Here is a 22,493-nt window from a genome sequence, read left to right as displayed (position 1 = left end):
GTCTGGAGACGGTCTGCGCAGGCGCAGTGTCCCCGGGCCAAGATGGCTGCGCGGTGTTCCCCACGCTGGTTGAGGGTGGCGGTGGGGACCCCCCGGCTGCCGGCTGCAGCGGGGAGAGGGGCCCAGCAGCCCCAGGGGGGAGTAGTGGCAGCACCCCTGTGTCGCAAGCTGAGCGTCTCTGCCTTCGGGCTTTCCATGGGCGCTCACGGCCCCCGGGCGCTGCTGACATTGAGACCCGGTGTCCGACTTACAGGTGAGGGAGGCTTCCAGCTCCGCGGAGTAGCGGCTCCTGGGACTAGAAAGAGCCACTAGCTCAGCTCTGACGACCAGGGTAGCGGGACGGAGGTGTCTTCCGGCTCGAGAGAGGAATTGCTGAGGGACCCAGGAGGCAGAGAGGCCAAGGTGCTGGATACCCAGAAGCTGACGAGGGGAAAGCGCTGCGTGGAGCCGGAGGTGGTGAAACGCTCCGGAGGCCGTGAACCTTCACCTCTGTCAACAGTTCCCCTCTCTGTCCAGGCGGCTGCTCCCCTGTCCTAGTCCGTTTTCTGCACGTTCTAGCTCTTAGTAGAAGACATTCAGTGAGGGCTAGGCACCCAGTAATCTAGGGAGATGCAGGTGCTTTTCCTCATTAAGGCCAGAAAATGTGATGAATGGTCATTTCATAGCTTTCATCCGTAACTTCACGTGGTGTAAATGGAAGAACATTTATCAGTCTTTTTTTAGGATGCTTAAAGTCAGTGAGTGCAGTAATGTAGTCTAACATTTATTGAACAGTGTGCAGGAAGCGTGGTATTGTTGCCGTTCCGTTTTATGGAGAAACAGGTTTAGATGTTAACTTGAAAAAGTCACAAAGCCAAAAAGTGGCTCTACCTTATAGCTGGAGGTAATACCAAATTAGTGTGCATTAAGCCTTGAAGAGCCACAATCTTTTCTTTCTCTTTAAGAAAATATTTAAAAAATCATTTTGAGTTGTGTATATGTGTATCCTCTGTGCGAGTATGTGTTCCAGAGTACAGGTGCCTAAAGAGGCCAGAGGCATCTCATCCTCCTGGAGTTACCAGCAGTTATGAGCTGCTATACTTAGGGGCTAGGAACTGAACTTGTGTCCAGTACAAGCGCAGTATGTGTCATCTTTCCAGCCCTCTTGATTTTTTTTTTTTTTTTTGTTTTGGTTTTGGTTTTTCGAGACAGGGTTTCTCTGTGTAGCCTTAGCTGTCCTGGACGCATAGGGCCTCATGCATGCCTTAGAGCATTTTTAAAAAAAATTATTGTGTCTTTGTGTGAGAAAGACATAGAGGCCTAAACAGTCACTAAGTATTACTTCTGTATGAAAACATAACTGAAGAGCTGCAGTTGGCACTCCTCAAGTCAGCATACACTATCTCAAGTGATATATTTGTGGAAGTGGCATCCTTTAGTGAGTGTCCTGATACCAGTTCTAAGAGCATCAGTTTTAGTCTGTGATCATTCCTCAAGTCTTAAAATCAGATGACATAAAAATGTCCCAAGCAGGGGCTGGAGAGGTGGCTCAGTGGTTGGGAGTGCTGCTCTTCCAGAGGACCCCAGATTTAATTCGTAGCACTCACATGGCAGCTCACAGCTGTCTGTGGCTCTAGTTCTAGGGGATCTAGCACCCCCTCACAGACATGCATGTAGGTAAAATATCAATGCACATAAAATAAAAACCATTTTAAAAAAAACCTTTTCCAAGCAGAAAGCCTTGTCATGTTACTGGATGAGGCATTCTTGGAACAGTGTGGAGACTAATCCTACTCTGTGTTCAAAAAAAAAAAAAGCAAGACATTTATTCCACATACCCCAGAGAAAACAAAACAACAACAAAAACCCAAATTCTTTTTATAGTTCCTAATCATTGAAGCCTTTATGATATAGAAAAAAAATTTGACCTCGTACTAGTTACCTGTGGTTATCTACAGTTTCACTTAAGTTCTCTGCTGATGTTGTTGAAGCTGGTAGGGCTGCCAAACTTTTGCTACTAATAGACTCATCCTGGCCGTTGAAGGAGTGGGGAGTAACCAACCACGCAGGTACCAAGTAAAGAGGAGGTTGAATCCAGGGTCACCAAGAATCCGGTTCTCATGTGTTCTCCAGTCTTACTGAAGAGACAGCAATAATCTCATAACTCCTTCCTTTTCCTATTGTGTTTTGATCATCCCTGGTCGCTCTCTGTTTTATGCCTTCTACATATTCTCAACTTGTCTGGCTGTTTTGCTTTTTTTGTTTGTTTGTTTGTTTGTATTTGTTTTTAGTTTGGAAATGGTGTCGTATATTCCAGACTGGCCTAGAACCTCCTGTGTAGCTCTGAGTGGGTTTTGAACTTTCAACCGTCTGCTTCTTTCTGCCTACTGCTAGGATTGTGGGCACATGCTTACCGTGCACCATTGCACTAAAGGGTTTATTGAGTGCTGGGAGTCACACACAGGGCCTTGGGCATACATGGTAAGCACTGCGCCTACTGAGCCATCTCCCCAACTTTGCTCTCATTCTAAGTACATTGAGTTTGGCCTCTAGTGAGCTCAGAAGGGAACAGGCCCTATAGCTGGGGCTTGTTTGTTCTCTCACAGGTATTTCGCAGCTGGTCATTTATTTATAATTCCCTCTTGTTGGATGGATTCCCAGGCTAACTTTCTTGTTTCACTTCCAGGAACAAAAAGTTTCCCTTTTGTTTGTACTGCCTCCTTCCACACAAGCGCTTCTTTGGCCAAAGATGATTATTACCAGATACTAGGAGTGCCTCGAAATGCCAGCCAGAAAGAGATCAAAAAAGCCTATTATCAGGTTTGTGTTGGTTTCAGATCTACTGACAAGACTGTGGAAAGATTGCTGGTCATCTTTTTTAAATATATTTTTTATCTTAATTGTTAATGTATATGTGTCTCTGTGTGGGCATGTGCACATGAATGCAGATGTTCACAGAGGGCCAAGGGATTGGATCCCCTTGGGATATAGTTGCAGGCAGCCATGAACCATCTGACCTGGCTGGAAATTTAGTTCAGGTCTTCTGGAAAAGCAGTATGTGCTCTTAGCCACTGAGCCATCTCCTCAGCCCAGATTGCTGTTGTTCTTGTCTGCTCCTTAATGCCTTTGTATATAGCTTACTCAGGCAGGTCACAAACAGCTAATTCTACGGAATGATCTGAGAAAGATGGAGTTTTGGATGTGTTTGGTGCACAGTGAATGTGGTATCAGGTAATGCTGTTTTAAGAAAGAGAGAAGGGGCCTGGAGAGATGGCTCAGAGGTTAAGGGCCCTGACTGCTCTTCCAGGGATCCTGAGTTCAGTTCCCAGCAACCACATGGTGGCTCACAGCCATCTATAATATGATCTGATGCCCTCTTCTGGCCTGCAGGTGGGCATGTAGGAAGAGCACTGTATACATAATAATAAATAAATCTTTAAAAAAAAAGAAAGAGAGAGAAAAGGGAGCAGATATGATGGCCAAGTGGGAACAGGTGTTTGTCACACAAGGGGCACCTGAGCTCAACCCCCTAAATCTATTTATGATCAGAAAGAGACTGCCACATGCACACCAAGTTGTCCACACTCTATCTCTTTCTTTCTTTTTTTCTTGAGACAGGGTTTCTCTGTGTAGCCTTGGCTGTCCTGGACTCGCTTTGTAGACCAGGCTGGCCTTGAATTCACATCAATCCGCCTGCCTCTGCCTCCTGAGTGCTGGGATTAAAGGGGTGTGCCACCAATTTATCTATGATTTATTGCAGTCACTGTCAGAACTTTATTAAATAATCCCTCAAAACCTTGCACAGCAAGCCAGGGGTGGTAGTGCATGCCTTTTTATCCCAGTACTGGGGGGGCAGAGGCAGGCAGAGCTCTGAGTTCAAGAAAAAGAAATAAAGCCTAGCAATGGTGGTGCACACCTGTAATCCCAGCACTTGGGGAGGCAGAGGCAGGTGGATCGCTGTGAGTTTGAGGTTACCCTGCGCTACAGAGCTAGTTTTAGCACAGCCAAGACTACACAAACCCTTTTCTAAAAACCAAAGCAAATAAGCAAAATTGTACAGTAGATAAACCAAAATATTTATTTCTTATTTTACATAAATTCAGTACAGCAGACACGCTGTTTAATTATTTGCTTTCATAAAGGTATCTTTTTTTTTTTTTTTAAAGACTTATTTATTTATTAAGTATACAATGTTCTGCCTACATGTAGGCCTGAATGCCAGAAGAGGACACCAGATCTCATAGATGGTTGCTGGGAATTGAACTCAAGACCTTTGGAAGAGCAGATAGTGTTCTTAGCCTCTGAGCCATCTCTCCAGCCCCAGGAGTCTGCATTCTAAAGAACTAGTTGACTATATACATATATATTTGTTTTGTGTTTTGTTTTTTGTTTTTGGAGACAGGATTTCTCTGGGTAGCCTTGGCTGTCCCGGACTCACTTTGTATACCAGGCTGGCCTGAAACAGCAATCTGCCTATTTCTGTCTCCAAGTGCTGGGATTAAAAGCATGCACCACCACGACTGGCTAACTATATATTTTTAAGATTTATTTATTTTGATTTGTGTGCATGAGTGTTTGCCTTATGTATGTATGTGTACTGCGTGCATGCTTGGTGTCTTCAGAGCTTAGAAGCGAACATTGAATCCCCCAGAACTAGGATTTTAGATGATTGGTTGTGAGCTGCTATATGTATGGATGCTGGACACTGAATCCAGGTCCTCTGCAGGAGTATTAAATGCTTGTAACTGCTGAACCATCTCTCCAGGCCCTGCTTAAATGTTTTTGGAAGAGATTTCTGATAGATGAGGAATATGAGCATCTGTGAAGGAATGATTTATTTTCAAAATTTCAGTCTTGCTTTCAGGATTTGTTGCTGTCTTAGACAAATGCTATAAAGAGGCACAGTTGTAACCATCTATATCTGTACTAATTTACTTTCTTCCCCCTTAGCTCGCCAAGAAATACCACCCAGACACGAATAAGGATGATCCTAAAGCCAAGGAAAAGTTTTCCGAGCTGGCAGAGGCGTATGAGGTAAAGTGGCTGTGCCTGTGCTCATTGCCATTCGGCTCTGGGCTTGCATTAGAGTCCACGGCACGGGGCAGACTGTGTCCAGGGTGGTGTGCGGTCCCTGCTCAGGTCTCACGCTAGTTTTTTTAACTTAGAATCTCAATAAAGAAACAAGGTTTGTGAGATCACTCAGTGGGAGAATTTCTGCAAGTTTAAGGTCAGCTAGGACTACATAGTCTGCCTTAATACAAAAACAAAACAAGAGCCGGCCATGGTGGTGCACGCCTTTAATCCCAGCACTTGGGAGGCAGAGGCAGGTGAATCGCTGTGAGTTTGAGGACAGCCAAGGCTACACAGAGAAACTCTGTCTCAAAAACCAAAGAAACCCAAAAAACAAAAAACAACAAGTTTCATCTGTATCAATAAAACCCCTCCAGTAATTTATATTGATAGCTGATTTTGGGAAATCCTGGTTAGACTGCTTAAGTCAGCCCTTGTTTGATGACTTAAGGTAGCAATTGTAAAAGTAGACCATAAAACATACAGGGAAAAAACATTGACCAGTTACAAAGCTATTGGGGATTGGTCATTTGTCTTACTGTTCTACTGCTGTGAAGAAACACCATGATCACGGCCACTCTTTTTTTTTTTTTTTTTTTTAAAGCTGGAGTTACAGACAGTTGTGAGCTGCCATGTGGGTGCTGGGCCTGGCTTCTAAAACCCTTAACACTCTCCCCCAGTCACACACTTCCTCTAAAAAGGCTATACCTCCTAATAGTGCCACTATTTATTGGTCTATGGGGGCCTTTTCTTTTTTGCTTGTTTTTGTTTTTTGAGACAAGGTTTCTCTATGTTATCTCGGCTGCCCTAGTCTCACTTTGCAGACTAGGCTGGCCTCGAACTCAGTGATCCTCCTGCCTCTGCCTCCCGAGTGCTGGGATTAAAGGTGTGCACCACCGGCTCTATGGGGGCCATTTCTGTTCAAACCACCACACCATTCATCTTGGACTTGACTATCCCTAATGGGTTCTGCATGTCAGAGTTTCTATGCTCAAGGGTCTAGAGAGTGACATATAAAGAGTTACAATTCAGTAAGTATGAAGGCTTTATCCTCTGCCCACTATAGCAAATCTGCGAGAGCTAATAGCATATATCTAATTATAAAAAAGTTATTGAAGTGGCTCAAGATCAGCTGCTGAGGGACTGGAGAGGTGGCTCATTAGATAAAGCATTGACAGCTCTTCTAGGGGACCCAGATTCAATTCCCAGCACCCATATGGCAACTGCTCACAACCATCTATAACAAGGGATCCAATGCCCTCTTCTAGCTCCTTGTGTGTGGGAGGGGTCGGGGGGGTTTAAGACAGGGTTTCTCTGTGTAGTCCTGGCTGTCCTGGAATTCACTGTAGACCACCCTGGCCTCAAACTCAGAACCACCTGCCTCTGTGTCCAAAGTGCTGGGATTAAAAGCATGCACTACCACTCCTGGCCATCAGTTTTCTAAGAATGCCTTAAACCAGTGAAGTTGACAGGATTAACTGTTATACCATGAAATGTGTTTGATCACTAATTTTTAGAGCCAGGGTTTCTCTGTGTGGCTCAGGCTGTCCTAGAACTTGCTCTGTAGACCACACAGTCCTCAAACTCAGTTTCACCTGCCTCTGTCTCTTGAGTCCTGGTGCTGAAGGTTGCACCACCACTGCCCCACTATTTTACATTTTACTATTTTTCTGCTTTTATGGTATTGAGAACTGAACCCAAGCTGCATGCATGCTTAACAAATGCTCTACTTCTGGGCAGTGGCAGCGCCAGCACTTGGGAGGCAGAGGCTGGTGGATTGCTGTGCGTTCGAGGCCAGCCTGGTCTACAAAGTGAGTCCAAGACAGTCAAGGCTACACAGAGAAACCCTGTCTTGAAGAAAAAAAAAAAACCAAAAAACAAACAAAATGCTCTACCACTGAGCTCTAATGTGATTTTTTTTTTTTTTCAGATCCATGTAAGAAGTTTATTGGGGGTGGGGGCAGTTACAGAGACTGCCTCTGGGAATATGAAAGGGGAGAACATGGTTTGGATTTGTTGTTGTTGTTGTATTGTTGAAACAGGGTGTCACTTTGTAGTCCAGGCTGCCTCAAACTCATCTTCCCACCTTAGCCTTCTGATTGGTGGGATTACAGGCATTCACCACCATGCCTGATGTTTCGCACTTAATAAATGTGACAGACTTACTTGGCATGAGCTGTTGTCTGTGTTCTTGAGCCTTTGAAGACCCAGAAATGCCTGACTGCTGTGTCATTTTCGTCAAAGGTGTTGAGTGATGAAGTAAAGCGAAAGCAATATGATGCATACGGCTCTGCAGGCTTTGACCCTGGGGCCAGCAGCTCTGGGCAGAGCTACTGGAAAGGAGGTCCCTCTGTTGACCCTGAGGAACTGTTCAGGAAGATCTTTGGGGAGTTCTCATCATCTCCTTTTGGTGATTTCCAGACTGTATTCGATCAGCCTCAGGAAGTAAGTTTCTTATTTATTTATTTTTGTTTTTTGAAAAAGGATCTCACATTGTAGCCTTGGCTATTTTGGAACTCATGCAGACCAGGTTGGTCTTGAACTCACAGAGATCTGCTTGCCTCTGCCTCTGCCTCTTAAATACTGGGATTAAAGACATGTGCTGCCATGCCCAGTGTTCCTAATTTCAAGGGATCATCTTTTAAGTTTGAGTACAACAGAGGATTTTAGTTTCTGTTTCTCAGAAAGGCAATGGAATGATTCAAAGGCATTTGATAGGAAGTTAGGAGCATTTGAAAAATCCTTTTGAGACCAGGCATGGTAGTGCACACCTTTAATCCCAGAATTTGGGAGGCAGAGGCAGGCAGATCTCTGTGAGTTCAAGGCCAGCCTGATCTACAAAGCAAGTCCAGGACAGCCAAGGCTACACAGAGAAACCTTGTCTCAAAAAAAAAAAAAAAAAAAAGAAAGAAAGAAAGAAAGAAAAATCCTTTTGGTAGTAATGAACTCATATACTGTGATGTCATTATCAATAGCTCCTTAATCCGGCAGCAGCAATGCCCCTCAGAAACCCAGTAGAGTGATTCATCTACAGTAGCAGTTCTCAGCCTGTGGGTTGTGACCTCACTGGGGGCCAGCGCACATGACAGATTCTGCACACCAGACATTTACATTGTGACTCCTCACAGCAGAAGCTAAATGACAGTTATGAAGTAGGAATGAAACAATTTTTTGATTGGGGTTCACCACAACCTGACGCAGCATTGGAAAGGCTGAGAAACATGGATTCTAGAGCATGCTCAGTAACTGTGAGAGCTCAGTGCTGCAGAAGATCTGCTGCCTCTTCAGTCTTGTCCTAGTGAGACGTCGCCAGCTTGAGGGAGGAGGAGAACCGGTTCATGATCTAAGTTGCCATAATGGGTCCGTCGAGCCTTTTGTAAGTATTGTCTAGTTGGCTTTCTGTTGCTGTAAGGAAATGCCTGACACTACTCAGAAGGTGGAAGATGGGGCCGGAGAGATGACCCAGAGCGTAAGAGTGCATGCTGCTCTTGCACATGGCACGGGTTCAGTTCTTAGCACCCTCATGGTGGCGAGCAACTGTCTGTAAGTCCAGTCCCAGGGGATCTGACTCCTCTTCTCTCCTCCTTGGGCACTAGGCACATGTGGGTGCATATACATGCAGGCAAAACATAAAATAAAAATAAAGTGGAAATGTTTCTTTCAGCTTATGATTTAGATTTTTTGTGAATGGGCTCTTGATTCCTCTGTTTCAGGGCCTGTGGTGAGGCAGTGTACCATGTCAGAGACTGTGGTAGAACAAAACTGTTTATCTGGTCCTGGCTATGAAGGAAAGGAAGGCAGACTGGCAGCCCCAAATTTTCTTTGAGGACACATCCCCAGTGACATAAAATCTCCCACCAGACTCCACCTCTTCAAGGTCCCTCTACCATCCAACAGCAGTAGTTGGAAACCAAGTGTTGGGCCTTTGGGAGACATTCTAAATTTAGACCAAATTGAGTACTGTATGCAGATAGTGTTCATGTCTTCAGTTGAAGAGTACATTTCTACTTAATACATTTTAAAATCTCTCTGTGTAAAACTGGATTGGGCTGGAGAGATGGCTCAGAGGTTAAGGGCACTGACTGCTCTTCCAGAGGTCCTGAGTTCAATTCCCAGCAACCACATGGTGGCTCACAACCATCTATAATGTGACCTAATGATCTCTTCTGACAGGCGGCATACATGCAGGCAGAGCACTGTATGCATAATAATAAATAAATCTTTAAAACTGGATCAACTAAGTGAATAGCACCCATTCTTAACCTGGCAAAGTATCCAAGTCTGTGCATTTGGTGGTTAAGGAGTAACTACAGGTGCTGGTCAGTGCCCAGTTGTCCTGAAACAGCATCTCTATAGTTGTTGTAAAGCTGTGACAGGCCAGGCCTCTCTTTTTTAGTACATCATGGAATTGACGTTCAATCAAGCTGCCAAGGGTGTCAACAAAGAGTTCACCGTGAACATCATGGACACCTGTGAGCGCTGTGACGGCAAGGGGAACGAGCCTGGAACCAAAGTGCAGCACTGCCACTACTGCGGCGGCTCAGGCATGGTAAGGATGCGCTGGAGCCCCTACCCTGCTCCTCTGCTGCCCACCTACCTGTGCTGTTCCCACCATTCCCTTTCTCTATTTAGCCATTCCTAGGGCTTAGGCTGGGTCCCAAATGATTGCACTAAGCTGGCCTCAAGATAACTTAGTGGCTGAGGAGGATCTTAAACTTGTAATCCCCCTCCCTCCCTCCCTCCCTCCCCCCAAGTGCTAGTGTTCCACCCTGGCTCTTTTAGGGAGTGGGGATAGAGGAGCAACAGGGTCTCACTGTTTAACCCAGGCCGACCATGAACTTATAGTAACTCTGTAGCCTCAGGATCTTCAGTGCTGGGATTATAAATACATGTCATCATGCCTGGTTATAATTCTTAAACATCTTTTTAATTATTACATTTATTTGTTTATTGTATGTGCATGTATACCATACCCATGTGTGGCATTCAAATGACAGTTTGTGGGAGTCAGTTCTCTTTCATCATATGAGACCCAGGGATAGAAGTCAAGTCATTAGGCTTGTTTGCAGTTGCCTTTACCTGCTTGTCATCCAGCCAGTCCATTTTATTTATATATACATATATATGTGTGTGTGTATGTGTATATATATGTATATATGTATATATATATATATTTTTTTTTTTTTTTTTTTTTTTAATTGGGTTAGGGGCTCAATGTGTAGTTCTGGCTGATCAGGAATTTGCTGTGTAGACCAGATTAGCTTCAACTTCAGATTTATTCTTCTATACCGTGGACAGGCATTCCATTTTTGAGGCTGTTCCTAATTGGCTGTTCCTGAATTCATGTTTTGTTGAGATAGGGTTAAGTTTAATGTAGGCTGGGTTGGAACTCATTATCTACCCGAGGCTGACTGAACATGAGACAATCCTCACTTGTCAGCTCATTAGTGCTGTGAAAACAAGGGGAGCCACCATGCCTAGCTAAAGCCTTAAGTTCAATCCTCAGCACATGTGCATGTACACACACACACACACACACACACACACACACACACACACACACACACACACACGGGAGGAGGGGAGAAAGCCAATCACAATGGCATATATAAATTGATTTAAAATTTTGACTTCAAGCTGAGCACACCTTAATCCTGGCACTCGGGAGGCAGAGGCAGGCAGATCTCTGTGAGTTTGAGGTCAGCCTGCTCAACAAAACCCTGTCTTGAAAAAGAAAAAAGAAAAAAATTGACTTGTGAGTTGGATGTGGTTGTGTGGCCTGTACTCCCCAGCTTGGTAGGCTGAAACATGAGGAGTTGAAGTTTATTCTCCACTGTATAGCGAGTTTGAGTCCAGCTTTGGCCACATGAGATACCATCCCTCTTCCTCCACCAGAAACAGAAGTTCAGATTAGCAGTGTGAGGTCCTGTACCTGTTGTCCTAGGCAGCATGTTCTAGGGCAGCACACGCACACAGCACTTCAGTTCACCCTTGCTCCCTTCCTTGCTTCATGCCCGTAATTTAAGGATTTTTTAATGTATATAAGGTGGGGGTGGGGTGGGGTGGAGTGGGGTGGGGTAGTCTAATGTAACCCAGTTAGCCTTGAACTTCTGGTGTCTTGCCTCTACTCCCCTTCCCATATGTTGAGATAATAGGCCTGTGCTACTTCACAGGATATAAACTCATTGTAAAATATGTTTTGATACAACAATGTACTGCATACTTAGCATTTTTCTTTTCTTCAGGAAACTATCAACACAGGGCCTTTTGTGATGCGTTCTACATGTCGGAGATGTGGTGGCCGGGGCTCCATCATCACAAATCCTTGTGTGGTCTGCAGAGGAGCAGGACAAGCCAAGCAGAAGAAGAGAGTGACAATCCCTGTGCCCGCAGGTGGGCCAACCCTGTTGGATCCTGTTGCCTGCATGATTGCAGAGACAAGGCCCTGGGTTCCCTGGATAGAGGAAGAAGTGGGATCTCTTGTAGTTTTCCTTTGTCATCTTTACAGTATGCCCACTCTGCTCCCACCTCGGGGCTGCAGCTCCTGTCCCAGTGTTCTGTCTCTGTCTCTTCTGTCTTCATGCAGTGAGGACCAGCATTAACAGGAAATAAGCTAGTTACATGGTGACACCTGTCAGTCCAGCACTCTGGAGGCTAAGGCAGGAGGAGCACAACTTTGTGGTCAGCCTGAGGTCCTTAGTAAGACCCCAGCTTCAAAAAAAAAAAAAAAAAAAAAGGAGAGACCTGGTCAAGTGGGGTTTCCTGGGTAGAAATTACTGTGGGGAGCCCCTACCATAACTATATTTGGAACTTTTGTTCTCCTAGGAGTTGAAGATGGTCAGACTGTAAGGATGCCTGTGGGAAAACGAGAAATTTTTGTCATGTTCAGGGTAGGTGCTTGCCCGTTAGCTTGTGTGGGGTTCTTGTTCTTTTGGAGTGGTCGTGGCTGAGATTGCTTCTTCTTGGCGTTAAGGGGCACAGGTGTGACTGTTCCCAGGTAAAGAAAGGCTGCCTGGGCATGATTAGTAACTGTTTTCATGCCTACTTGCAGAGACTAAATCTTTACAACACTGACAAGTTAGAAATGTACCCAGGCAGTGGCAGTGCACTCCTTTAATCCAGTACTCGGGAGGCAGAGGCAGGAGGATCTCTGCGAGTTCGAGGCCAGCCTGGTCTACAAAGGGAGTCCAGGACAGCCAAGACTACACAGAGAAACGCTGTCTCGGAGAGAGAAAAGAAAAAAGGAAACAAACAAAAAAAGACACCCCCCAGAACATCTATATAAATTGTTGATCAGAGAGCAAAAATTTTGGGGGGAGGAAGGGTTGGTTTATTTGTTTGTTTCAAACAGGGTTTTTCTGTGTAACCCTGGCTGTCATGGAACTCACTCTAGATCAGGATGGTTTTGAACTCAGATCTGCCTTCCTCTGCCTCCCAAGTGCTGGGAGTATAGGAGTGCACCACCATGCCCAGCCAGAGAGAGCAAATTATAATGGTATAGTTTCATTTGTTTATTTAGCAGTGTCAAAAATTGAACACACAGCTTCCTGCATGTTAGCAAAGTACTCACTCCCCTAGCCCCAAAATGGTTTTCTCTGGAAACAAAGACTTATGCTTCTAGGTATGTATCTGAGAAAACCCATGCAAGTGTAGCATGTATTGGGTCAGGGGGTGTGTATGACAGTCCTGATTATAATGCAAGAATGCTCATCAAACTGTTGTGTAGCCGAATGTTGTCCTCTGTCAGAAAGGAAGAACCACAGGGGCCATGAGACTGCGTCACGGAGCAGGGGGAAGGGGGGCCAGGCTGTCCAGGCTGTGGAGCACAGGGGACCCTACGAGAGTTGCCAGGCTTGTGAGAGCGATTGCATGTTGCTTAGGGGTGTAGAAAGACACAGCAAAAGTAAAGGCGTCCTTGTAGGGTTTGGTAAATGCTAAATTCAGGGTAGTAATTAACTGAGAAGCAGAAGGCAAGTTATATTTGTGATTTTTCTTCCCCCCCTTTTGAGTGAGGTTCTCCCTGTGTTGCTCAGGCTGGCCTGGAACTCATGATTGCTTGCCTTAGCCTCCAGAAAGCTGGTGTTGAGGTGTGTGCCCCCTGCCTGCCATGTTTGTAAAGTTTTAGTTCTGTGAGCTTGCTTGTGGGTGCCTTGTTAGCTATATTTACTTTACCTTTTTCTTTGTGTGAGGTTTTTCATTATTTGAGTCAAGTACATATACATGCCTGGAATGCTAACACATGGGATGCAGAGGGAAGAAGGTCCTGAGTTCAAGGACAGCCTGGGCTATATAACAACAACAGAAAAAATAAGATTGAAAACAAAAACAAGAATTAAGACTCAGGATGTAGGTGAAGGGCCTTGCATGGCTGGCCATGAAGGTGTACGCCTGTAGTCCCAGCACTTAGCAGGTAGAGACTGGAGGACCAGAAATTCAAGGTCATCCTCAGCCCCACAGAGAATTTGAAGCCAGCCTGGACTTGATGAGCCCCTAGCTCAAAACACTACTCCCCAAGAATAAAAATAAGCCCAACAGAAAAGCTGGGGGTAGTGACACTTGCCTGTTGCCCCACTCCATGCAAGCCTGAGGCAGCAGGTCTGCCTTAGTCAATTTGGAGGCTACCTGGGCAATATAGTGAGATTGTCTCTCAAACACACTAAAAATAGTGTGACGGGGGGAGTCCTCTAGAGGGAGAAATCAAGGATGAAGGTGGGTACTATACTATAGCTTAGCGGTGGTGTGCCCGGTGTGTGCAAGACCCTGCATTCTATCCCAGAACTATAAAACAATCAACATGACCCACAGGAAACAGAAAGCTGGAGGCCAGCTTGTAGGAATTTGGTAGACAGAGGGTCCAGCTGCTCTTTCCTTCTAATAGTAGAGCAAAGAAAAGGGGAAGCGGATATTTTTGTGATATGAAAAATAGTATTTGTGAAGCCGGGCGTGGTGGTACACGCCTTTAATCCCAGCACTCGGGAGACAGAGGCAGGTGGATCTCTGTGAGCTGAGGCCAGCCTGGTCTACAAAGAGAGTCCAGGACGGCCAGAGTGACCCAGAGAAACCCTGTCTGGGGGGGGGGGGGGGGCGAATTGGATTTGTAAGTCAAGGAAATTCCAGTGCTGGCAGTTTGTCCTGAAGGCAGCTTGTGTTAAGTAACCATCCGAAAGACTGGATGAAGGCGCACGCACAGTGTAGAGGACAGAGGGCATGTGGTGAGGATTGTGAATGCGTGTGTGTGCGTGCATGGTATGGAGGACAGAGGTTGGTGTGTGGTGTGTTTCTTGATTTTCCCTTATTTTTTGAGATAATTTTTTGCTGAACTTGGAGCTCACTGATTTATCTAGGCTTTCTGGCTAGTGAGCTCCAGGATTGACCTGTGTGTGTGCTCTCTCTCTCTCTCTCAACACACTTCTGTCCAGTGAGCTCAAGTGATTAACGTGTATACACACACACACACTCACGCACATGCACTTCCCAGCAGTGGACTGCCGTGCCCAGTTTTTACTTGAGCGTTGTGGATCCTCATCCTTGTGTGGCAGGCACTTCCCGCCTGTAAATCCTTTTCATCTTTGTAGATGTATGGGTCTGTGTTTAGTAATCTTTCTAATTAGGTAAGATTGGGGGTGGGAATTTAAAAGCCAAGTGCATTCTTCTTTTGTAATTGAAAGGCTGTGGTGCAGGCTGAGGAGGTCTAGACATGGCCCTCAGGCAGCACTTCCATGCTGGTTACACTTGTCTTTCTTTGGCATTAGGTGCAGAAAAGTCCTGTGTTCAGGAGGGACGGTGCAGACATCCACTCCGACCTCTTTATTTCAATAGCTCAAGCTATCCTTGGGGGTACAGCCAAAGCCCAGGGCCTGTATGAGACAATCAATGTGACGGTAAGAGGACATGGGGACAGCCGCCTTTGCTACCCTGGCTCCTTGTTGAGCTTTTTCCTTTTCTTTTCTTCCTTCCTTTTTTTTTTTTTTTTTTTTTTTTTTTTTTTTGAGACTGATGATTATTATGTACCCTCAGCTGATCTTGAACTTGTAATCCAATCGCCTCAGCCTTCCCTGTGTTAGGTACATGCATGTACCACCATAGCCAGTTAATTTTTTTTTTTTTTTTAAATGGGAAATAGCTGAAGTGGCCTAAACGTGAGTGTCCAGCCTGTCAGGAATTCTAAGAGTTCCTTGAGGAATAATTACAACTCCAGGCACCTCTGCTTACTATTGGTTTTGTTTTGTTTTCTTATGGTTTTTTTGAGACAGGGTTTCTCTGTGTAGCCTTGACTGTCCCGGACTCACTTTGTAGACCAGGCTGGCCTCGAACTCACAGCGATCTGCCTGCCTCTGCCTCCCAAGTGCTGGGATTAAAGGCGTGCGCCACCACGCCCGGCTTCTGCTTACTATTGGTAATAGTTCCTGGTCTGTGTCTCCTCTTCCACTGGTCAGGGTTCCAGACACTGAGGACATAAGTGATGCCCTGTAGTAACTTCTCTCTGTTCATGTGCCCGCCCAGAGCAGGTGTGGGGGTTGACCACCTCTAGTTCAGGGTTTTATTGTTTTCGAGACGGGGTTTTTCTGGATAGCCCTGGCTGCCCTGGAACTCAGAAATCAGTCTGTCTCTGCCTCCCAAGTGCTGAGATTAAAAACATGTACCACTGCTGCCCCACAACCATCTTTAGTTTTAATTGCTGCTATAGTGGACAGCTTCCTGTGCCCACTCTTTTACCACTTTATTTGTCTCAGGGCCTTCTCCAGCATCTGGGTATGGAGACTTTGGGCATCCCTTAGGCCATGGCAGTGGTCACTGTGGGCAAATACCCCCACCTCTACCTGAAGATCACCTGGAGTGTCAGCTTCCCCAGGGTCTTCGCTGTCCAGATTTTGAGACTAATGGAGCAAGCTTAGTCTCATACCTGCCTTTATCTTTCTGCTCCTAAGTCACATCTGTTTCATGGGCTCAGCTGTCCCACAACTGTGTGGCTAGCTTGTCCTGCATACTCGGTAGAAGTTCTTTTTGAGGACACCTTTCAGAATTGTCTCTGTAGTGAAATGTTTTATCTTTGGACAGTGGATACCAGGGAACATCAGCCCATTCCTTTCTCAATAGATCCCTGCTGGGATTCAGACAGACCAGAAGATTCGCTTGACTGGGAAAGGCATTCCCCGGATTAATAGCTATGGCTATGGTGACCACTACATTCACATCAAGATCAGAGTTCCAAAGTAAGTGTTCTCTGACTGTGGCCAAGACTGCCAGACCCCATACACATAGTCGCAGCGAACAGGTGCCCTTCGAGCCTTTTGCCTGCCAGTCAACTGCCCTTCTAGCTCTTGGCTTGGGCAAGTTTTTTTTTTCCCCATGGAGTCAGTTTTGTCCAATCTATGTTTCCCATCTGAGCATTGGATATAGCGTGTTAGCGTCATTAAATTGTGGAAATATAAAATAAATGACACGTAGGAGAAGCTAAACTCCTGATATATTCTGATCAGAGTGCTATGGCACTCGGCAGTTGGCCTGCTCCTCCTCTTGGGAAGCCAGGCTCAGCTCTTGTCTCTTTTGTGAGATTAGTTTCTTACTTGCTGCTTCATAAACACACATGTAACATGTACCCCCCAACCCTTGTAAGTATCTGCATAGCTGTAACGACAGTTTAAACAACTCAGGATTGTAGAGAAAAGCTGAAAGGACCAGTATCAATACAAGACACCCCAAGACCAAATTCTCAGTATAAAGGACATTTATTTGTCCCAGAGGAACAGAGGGCAGGGAATAAGAGGCCAAGACAGGAAACAGAGGACTAGAGAGACGGAGGAAGACACAAGGGTAAGGGGGGAATCGTAGAGAGGAGATGACGTGGCCCACAGGCAAATGGCCATTTATAAAGGTAAAGGGGAAAGAAAGCCTGGTTAGGATGAGTTAGTTAATTTTAATTGGGCATGTTAATTAGGAGAGCCAAAAGCGGGGTTTTGACTGCTGGACTTTAATACTTTGATAGCTGGACCTTCTTAGTCAGCCTCGGGAGGGGAAGTGGCCAAATAAGGGAATTTGGTGGCTAGCATTAGGAATGTAATCTAATAGTTTTCAGCAAAGCAGAGAGGCAAGGCCTACCATAGCCATATTTGCCATGTTTAGGCCTGCTAGAGTTCCTTTTGAAGCTTTAGAGTGGCCCTCAGTCCCTCATCACTAGTTCAGTGTGTGCCTCTGCCTGAGACAAAGACTTGGTTGCATTGTGTGCTTAGCCACTAACTGTTACTGGTCCACAGGAGGCTAACCAGTAGGCAGCAGAACCTGATCCTGAGCTATGCTGAAGATGAAACTGACGTGGAGGGGACTGTGAATGGTGTCACCCACACAAGCACTGGTAAGGGGCCTGGGAGTGATGTGATGTGAGGGGCCTATGAGTCTCTCAAGGTTACAGGCATTCAAAACAGCATGTTTGATTTCTACTTGCGTTTTCATAGGCCCCCAAAAGTGTCATTGGAAGAGGGGACCTGTGAGTGTGCAGCCATATCCTATCCAAGCTTCTCTTTCACTGCATGCATAGGGTCACCTCTTGCCCAGCAGCTCTATGTCTCAGAGCTGTTGTTCTGAGTTCTAGCCTTGGCTCTGCCACTTGCCTTGTGACTTTGGGCACTTCCCTCCAAGAGTTCTTTGTAACAGCTTAAGGGAGCGATGAATTAGACAGATCTGTGTCTTCTGACTCCAAACACCTTACCGGGATTCCAAAGTAAACAATGGCAACAACAATGGAAAAATACTAACTCCTGATTCAGTGAACAGAGTTTTACCCAAGCTCAATGCCATGGTCTGTGAGCACAAACACAAGTGGTTGATGTGTGGGCTGGAGATTTCCTGTGGCCCCTGTGGCTGTATTTCAGGAGAGGCCTCTGTTGACTGGGACAGGTCAGGACAGCCTGTGCCTATGCTGCACATGTTTCTAGCTCATTGCATCATTTTGTTTTTGTGGGGACCTGGATGGAGTTCTCAGGTCTGGAATGGCCTTAGGTTAGTGTGTGGTAACTCGCAGCCAGTATTCAGAACAGGGTAGCTTTTTCAGCAGAGTGGAAGGAGGATTTGGAGTTCTCTGAAGGAAGAAACAGTAGTGGAAGTGGACATCCCAGCAGCATTTACTGGAATTTTGTTGAGCTCCTTTTGAGGACAGGAATCCTGCCTATGGCTTGACCAAACACCAAATGTCATTTATTTTAATGTTTGGATACATAATATGTATACTTTTCCCGTGCTCTTAACGTTTGTTTGTTTGTTTGTGATGGTCTTGGTAGCCTCTAAGTTGAGATCCTACTTCTTAGCCTTCTGAGAGCTGGAAGTAAGGCTTGTGCCACCATACCAAGTCTTTTGTTCTATCTTTAAAACTAAATAGAACGTGGGGCTAGTTATTCCATAGAGCTTTCACTGTGTACCCGTGACTTATGCTATATGAGTTGTTCTGCACAGAGCTGTTTTCGTCTCCTGCAGGGCTTGGCTCAGGTGGGGCCGTATGCATTTCACCACATTAGAATGTTGATGCTGTTTTTCTTCCCGTTAACTTCTGTTTGTCATTGTTTTCAAAATTGCATCCCATTGGGAATTTGACTCCCAGATGTGATTTTGTAAAATAGTTCATTTGATAAAGTGCTTGCCTGGAATGCCTGAGGTTTTAAAAACAAAACAGAAAACAAAAACAATGGGCTTAAGCTGGGCGTGGTGGCGCACGCCTTTAATCCCAGCACTCAGGAGGCAGAGGCAGGTGGATCGCTGTGAGTTCAAGGCCAGCCTGGTCTACAAAGTGAGTCCAGGATGGTCAAGGCTACACAGAGAAACCCTGTCTCGAAAAACCAAAAAAAAAAAACAAAACAAAACAACAAAAAACAATGGGCTTTTTGATAACCTTGCATAGATGGGTTGGGGAGAAGGCCATAAGGCCCTCCCTCACCTTCACTTCCTCCTGCACCTCCTGCTAGGTGTATGTAATTCTACTCCGTAGTACGTGTTGTCCGGAAGATTAACTGAAAGGGAAAATCCATGATGCAGCTTCCGTTAGGTTGTCGTCCGTGTGCAGGATGGCTAGTCATGGCTAGAACGGTTTTACTCTGTTGGCTCCCTGTCTGGGCTGAGTGGGCATCTGTAGGCTTCTCCCTAGGAAGAGGTCACACAACATCCAGGCACAGATAACAGCAGGACCACAGCTCACTCTGACTAGACATACTCATAGAGCCGAGGGGTTCCCCCAGAGAAGGAATGGGGTTCTGAACAAAATGCTAGGCAAGAGCTGGGCATCAGAGCTGGGGAGAGGTTTAGCAGAGGCATTGCTGCTCTTGCAGAGGGCCTGTGTCTGGTTCCTAGCATCCACTTGGAGGCTTAGAACCGTTTCTAACTTAAGTTCCAGGGAATTCAATGGCTTCTTATGGTCTTCTCTATGGGCACCAGGCAAGCATATGGTGCACATATATACATACAGGCAAATTTAAGAGAAAAGAAAAATGCAGCCAGGCAGTGGTGGCACATGCCTTTAATCCCAGCACTCAGAAAGCACAGGCAGGCAGTCCTCTGTGAGTTTGAGGCCAGCCTGGTCTACAGAGCGAGTTCCAGGACAGCCAAGGGTACCTAAAGAACTCTGTCTCGAAAAAGAATGAAAAAAAAAAAACCTGGGTAGCCACGTGGTGATAGCGGACTCTTTTAATCCCAGCACTTGGGAGGCAGAGGCAGGTGGACCACTGTAAGTTTGAGGCCAGCCTGGTCTACAAAACGAGTCCAGGACAGCCAAGAGAAACCCTGTCTCCGGAAGAAGAAAAAAAAAAAACCTGGGTAATGAACAAAGCTCCTGGGGATGCATCTGAGCTCTAGGCAGTCACACCGAGCCTGCGATCTAGGCCCTACGCAGCGCACTACTTACTCTGTGCACAACACTTTCTGCCTTGATTCCAAAGTCCAGGAATGTCCTGCTGCAATTCTGAACATCCCTTCTTTAATATGTAACATAAAGGACTTGTTTAACACAACCGATCTGTAAACCATGGGCTTCCCTTCCCTCCTGAGTCCCCTAAGATAAAGAGAGAAGAATTTTGCATTTCATGTCTTTGGTAAATAGATGCCAAACTCAATGTGGCAACACTGTAAGTTACCACTGGTGGCATTTCTAATACATGTTAGGTACCGTGCTAGTGGCTTTACCACTTGATCTCACTGAATTGCTTAGAAGCTGAATATGTTTTGTTTTGTTTCACTTAAAGAACATCTTTATTTGATCGCCAATATGCAATATTACCTTTGATTTATTTTTAAAGATCACATTATGGAGGACAGGACTGGAAATCAGTTCAGGAGCAGCCAGTGGGTAACAACACAGGTTATATTTACCCACTTATTAATGTTTTGGTTTTTTTGAGTCAGGTTCTCATGTAGCCCAGGCCTGCTTGGAACTCACTATGTAGTGGAGTGGAGGATAACCTTGAACTCTTAACTTTTTACCCCCAGACAGGATTATCCTTTGTAATAGCCCTGGCTGTCCTGGACTCACTTTGTAGACTAGACTGGCCCCAAACTCAGTGATGTGCCTGCTTTTGCCTCCCCAAGTGTTGGCATTACAGGCGTGAGACACTGTGCCTGGCTAACCTTGAACTCTGGATTCTCCTACTTATCTCCCAAGATGCCAGAGATAGGATAATACACACCACACTGGCATTGTGACGTACAGGATGAGGTGCACAGCAGGGGGTGCTGTGTGAGAGCAGCTCCCTAATAGGTCATCTTGGACATGTTAATGTGTACACAATAGGCAGCAGGATCTTTTCTTGGGGTTCACTGCTTATCTTGTAGCCAGTAGTTTGGGTGGTTAAGACTCTGGGATTCTAGGTTGACCTGACATCATTGCATCTGTGTACTCGTAAAGCATGCTAAGCTGGTGAGCTACTGAGCACAAGCTGCTTGTCTTGGCCCTGAGGGTGCTGGCTTTTAGTGGCATTTAGTCGCCTTTGTTATTGTTCAGATCACTCCTTTTTTTCTTGTTTGCCTTGTGTGGGTTTGTGGCTCCAAGAAGAGTTGTGATGTCCTGAGGCTCTGAGTGTGTCATGTGCTTCAGTCTTAACACCTGAGGTACCCCTTGCCAGCCTGAGAGTGGCCCCTGTGTGCCTGTAGTGGCCCTTGGCTACTCCTTAAGTGCCAGCCCCTGGGCAGCTAGGCATGGGTAGGTGGGGCTGGCATTTGCTGTATGGAGGGGTGTGTTCTTGACCTTGATTCTTTCTGCTGTTTGTGCCAGGTGGCAGGACCATGGATAGCTCCGCAGGAAGCAAGGATAGGCGAGAGGCTGGGGAGGACAATGAGGGATTCCTTTCCAAACTTAAGAAAATGTTTACTTCCTGATACCCTTGCTGAGGTAGGAAAACCTGTGAGCTTTCTTCCCTGTTTGCCTCTGTGAACTAATCTCTCTTCTGGTTACTTTAATCAACATGGGACCTCACCCCTCCCTACCCTACCCAGGAGTTGGGAGAGGTGCAAACTAAAGGTATAGTGACTATGCACCCTCTTAGTCCTTGAGCAGAGCATGTGTGCTCAGCCTGAGCAGGCTACAGTGGCCAGCCTCTTTATTTGAATTCAATTTAGATTTCCTTCCTACAGAGGTTGAATTTGGGACTGCCTCACAGCACTCCTTATGCCATTTCCTAAAGGTCTCCTCTGTGGTGGGACCAGCTTGCCCACAATCCAGAGGGCAAATTGTGGCGGAGCCAAGCCTCGAACTCAGATCTCCCCCTCCCTACCTGTTTTTTAGCACACTAGTCTACCAGGCAGCACGGTGCCCTGTGAGTCCGAGGCTGAGGAGCAGTGCTTGTTTTCTGTGCCTGGAGGCACACTGTTCTTATGCTCACCCCAAGCCCCGAAGCACAGCCATTCTCCAGGGATGTGTTCTTCCGAGAGTGGAATGTAACTGTTTGTCTCCTTGGCTCAGGAAAACGGTCAGCTGGAAACTAGATCAGGAGCAGCAGCCCCTCTGGAGTCTGGGGCATTAGACACAGGAGGATCCCAAACAGCAGCACTGAGTCCCCGCCTACAGAGCCCCCTGAACTGCCTCGTAACAGCACAGCTATGTGACCACACCTCTCTGCATAGAACGTCCATCATGGTGGACAGCCCCTTGGCGCTCAGGCTGGTGGAACTGTCCTGTCCACTGGTAGGTGACTTGCTTCTTCTGGCTCAGGCAGGTTAAAACACTTGGACTCTTCTGGCAGCACTAAAAATCACCTGGAATCACATGTAGTAGAGAGCTGAAAGAATTAAAGGCCAAGCTTACAGCTTAACAAAGCCTTGAGCTGCAGCGTCGTGAAGTGATTAATTTTCCTTTCCACAAACCTCACGGAGGTTCCGGAATACATCCTTCCTGATAGGTGGTCTTCTCTAGGACCAGGGGCAGCACACCCACCAGCATCAAGATACCACGCAGCTGGAAAGTGGGTGCTAGG

General features: G+C 46.1%; 1 protein-coding gene across 2 annotated transcripts; it reads left to right on the top strand.

Annotated features, from left to right (window-relative positions):
- The first annotated feature begins 6 nt into the window (after window positions 1-6).
- Dnaja3 (DnaJ heat shock protein family (Hsp40) member A3) lies at window positions 7-22,144 on the top strand. 2 transcript variants are annotated; one of them, XM_051167399.1, is made up of 12 exons: window positions 7-253; window positions 2,666-2,799; window positions 4,930-5,013; window positions 7,294-7,494; window positions 9,446-9,598; window positions 11,295-11,442; window positions 11,875-11,939; window positions 14,802-14,930; window positions 16,147-16,262; window positions 17,304-17,401; window positions 21,296-21,412; window positions 21,983-22,144. In XM_051167399.1, exons 1-11 carry the CDS (start codon window positions 43-45, stop codon window positions 21,397-21,399), a joined length of 1,443 nt encoding a protein of 480 aa, XP_051023356.1. In that variant the 5' UTR covers window positions 7-42; the 3' UTR covers window positions 21,400-21,412; window positions 21,983-22,144. The 2 variants fall into 2 exon arrangements, with proteins under 2 accessions (XP_051023356.1, XP_051023357.1); XM_051167400.1 differs by lacking the exon at window positions 21,296-21,412 and having other exon boundaries at window positions 8-253.
- Window positions 22,145-22,493: the final 349 nt, after the last annotated feature.

This window comes from Acomys russatus, chromosome 25 (assembly GCF_903995435.1).
Source record: "Acomys russatus chromosome 25, mAcoRus1.1, whole genome shotgun sequence".
Taxonomy (NCBI): Eukaryota; Metazoa; Chordata; class Mammalia; order Rodentia; family Muridae; genus Acomys; species Acomys russatus.
Note: the sequence above shows the minus strand (reverse complement) of the source record. Positions and strands in the feature narration are given on the sequence as shown.

Excerpts from the sequence above, each read along its gene's own strand:
- Dnaja3 (XM_051167399.1), top strand. The coding sequence starts at position 43 with ATGGCTGCGCGGTGTTCCCCACGCTGGTTGAGGGTGGCGGTGGGGACC. Across the intron at positions 11,443-11,874 it reads GACAATCCCTGTGCCCGCAG|GAGTTGAAGATGGTCAGACT; the intron begins GTGGGCCAACCC and ends TTGTTCTCCTAG. Across the intron at positions 14,931-16,146 it reads ATGAGACAATCAATGTGACG|ATCCCTGCTGGGATTCAGAC; the intron begins GTAAGAGGACAT and ends CTTTCTCAATAG.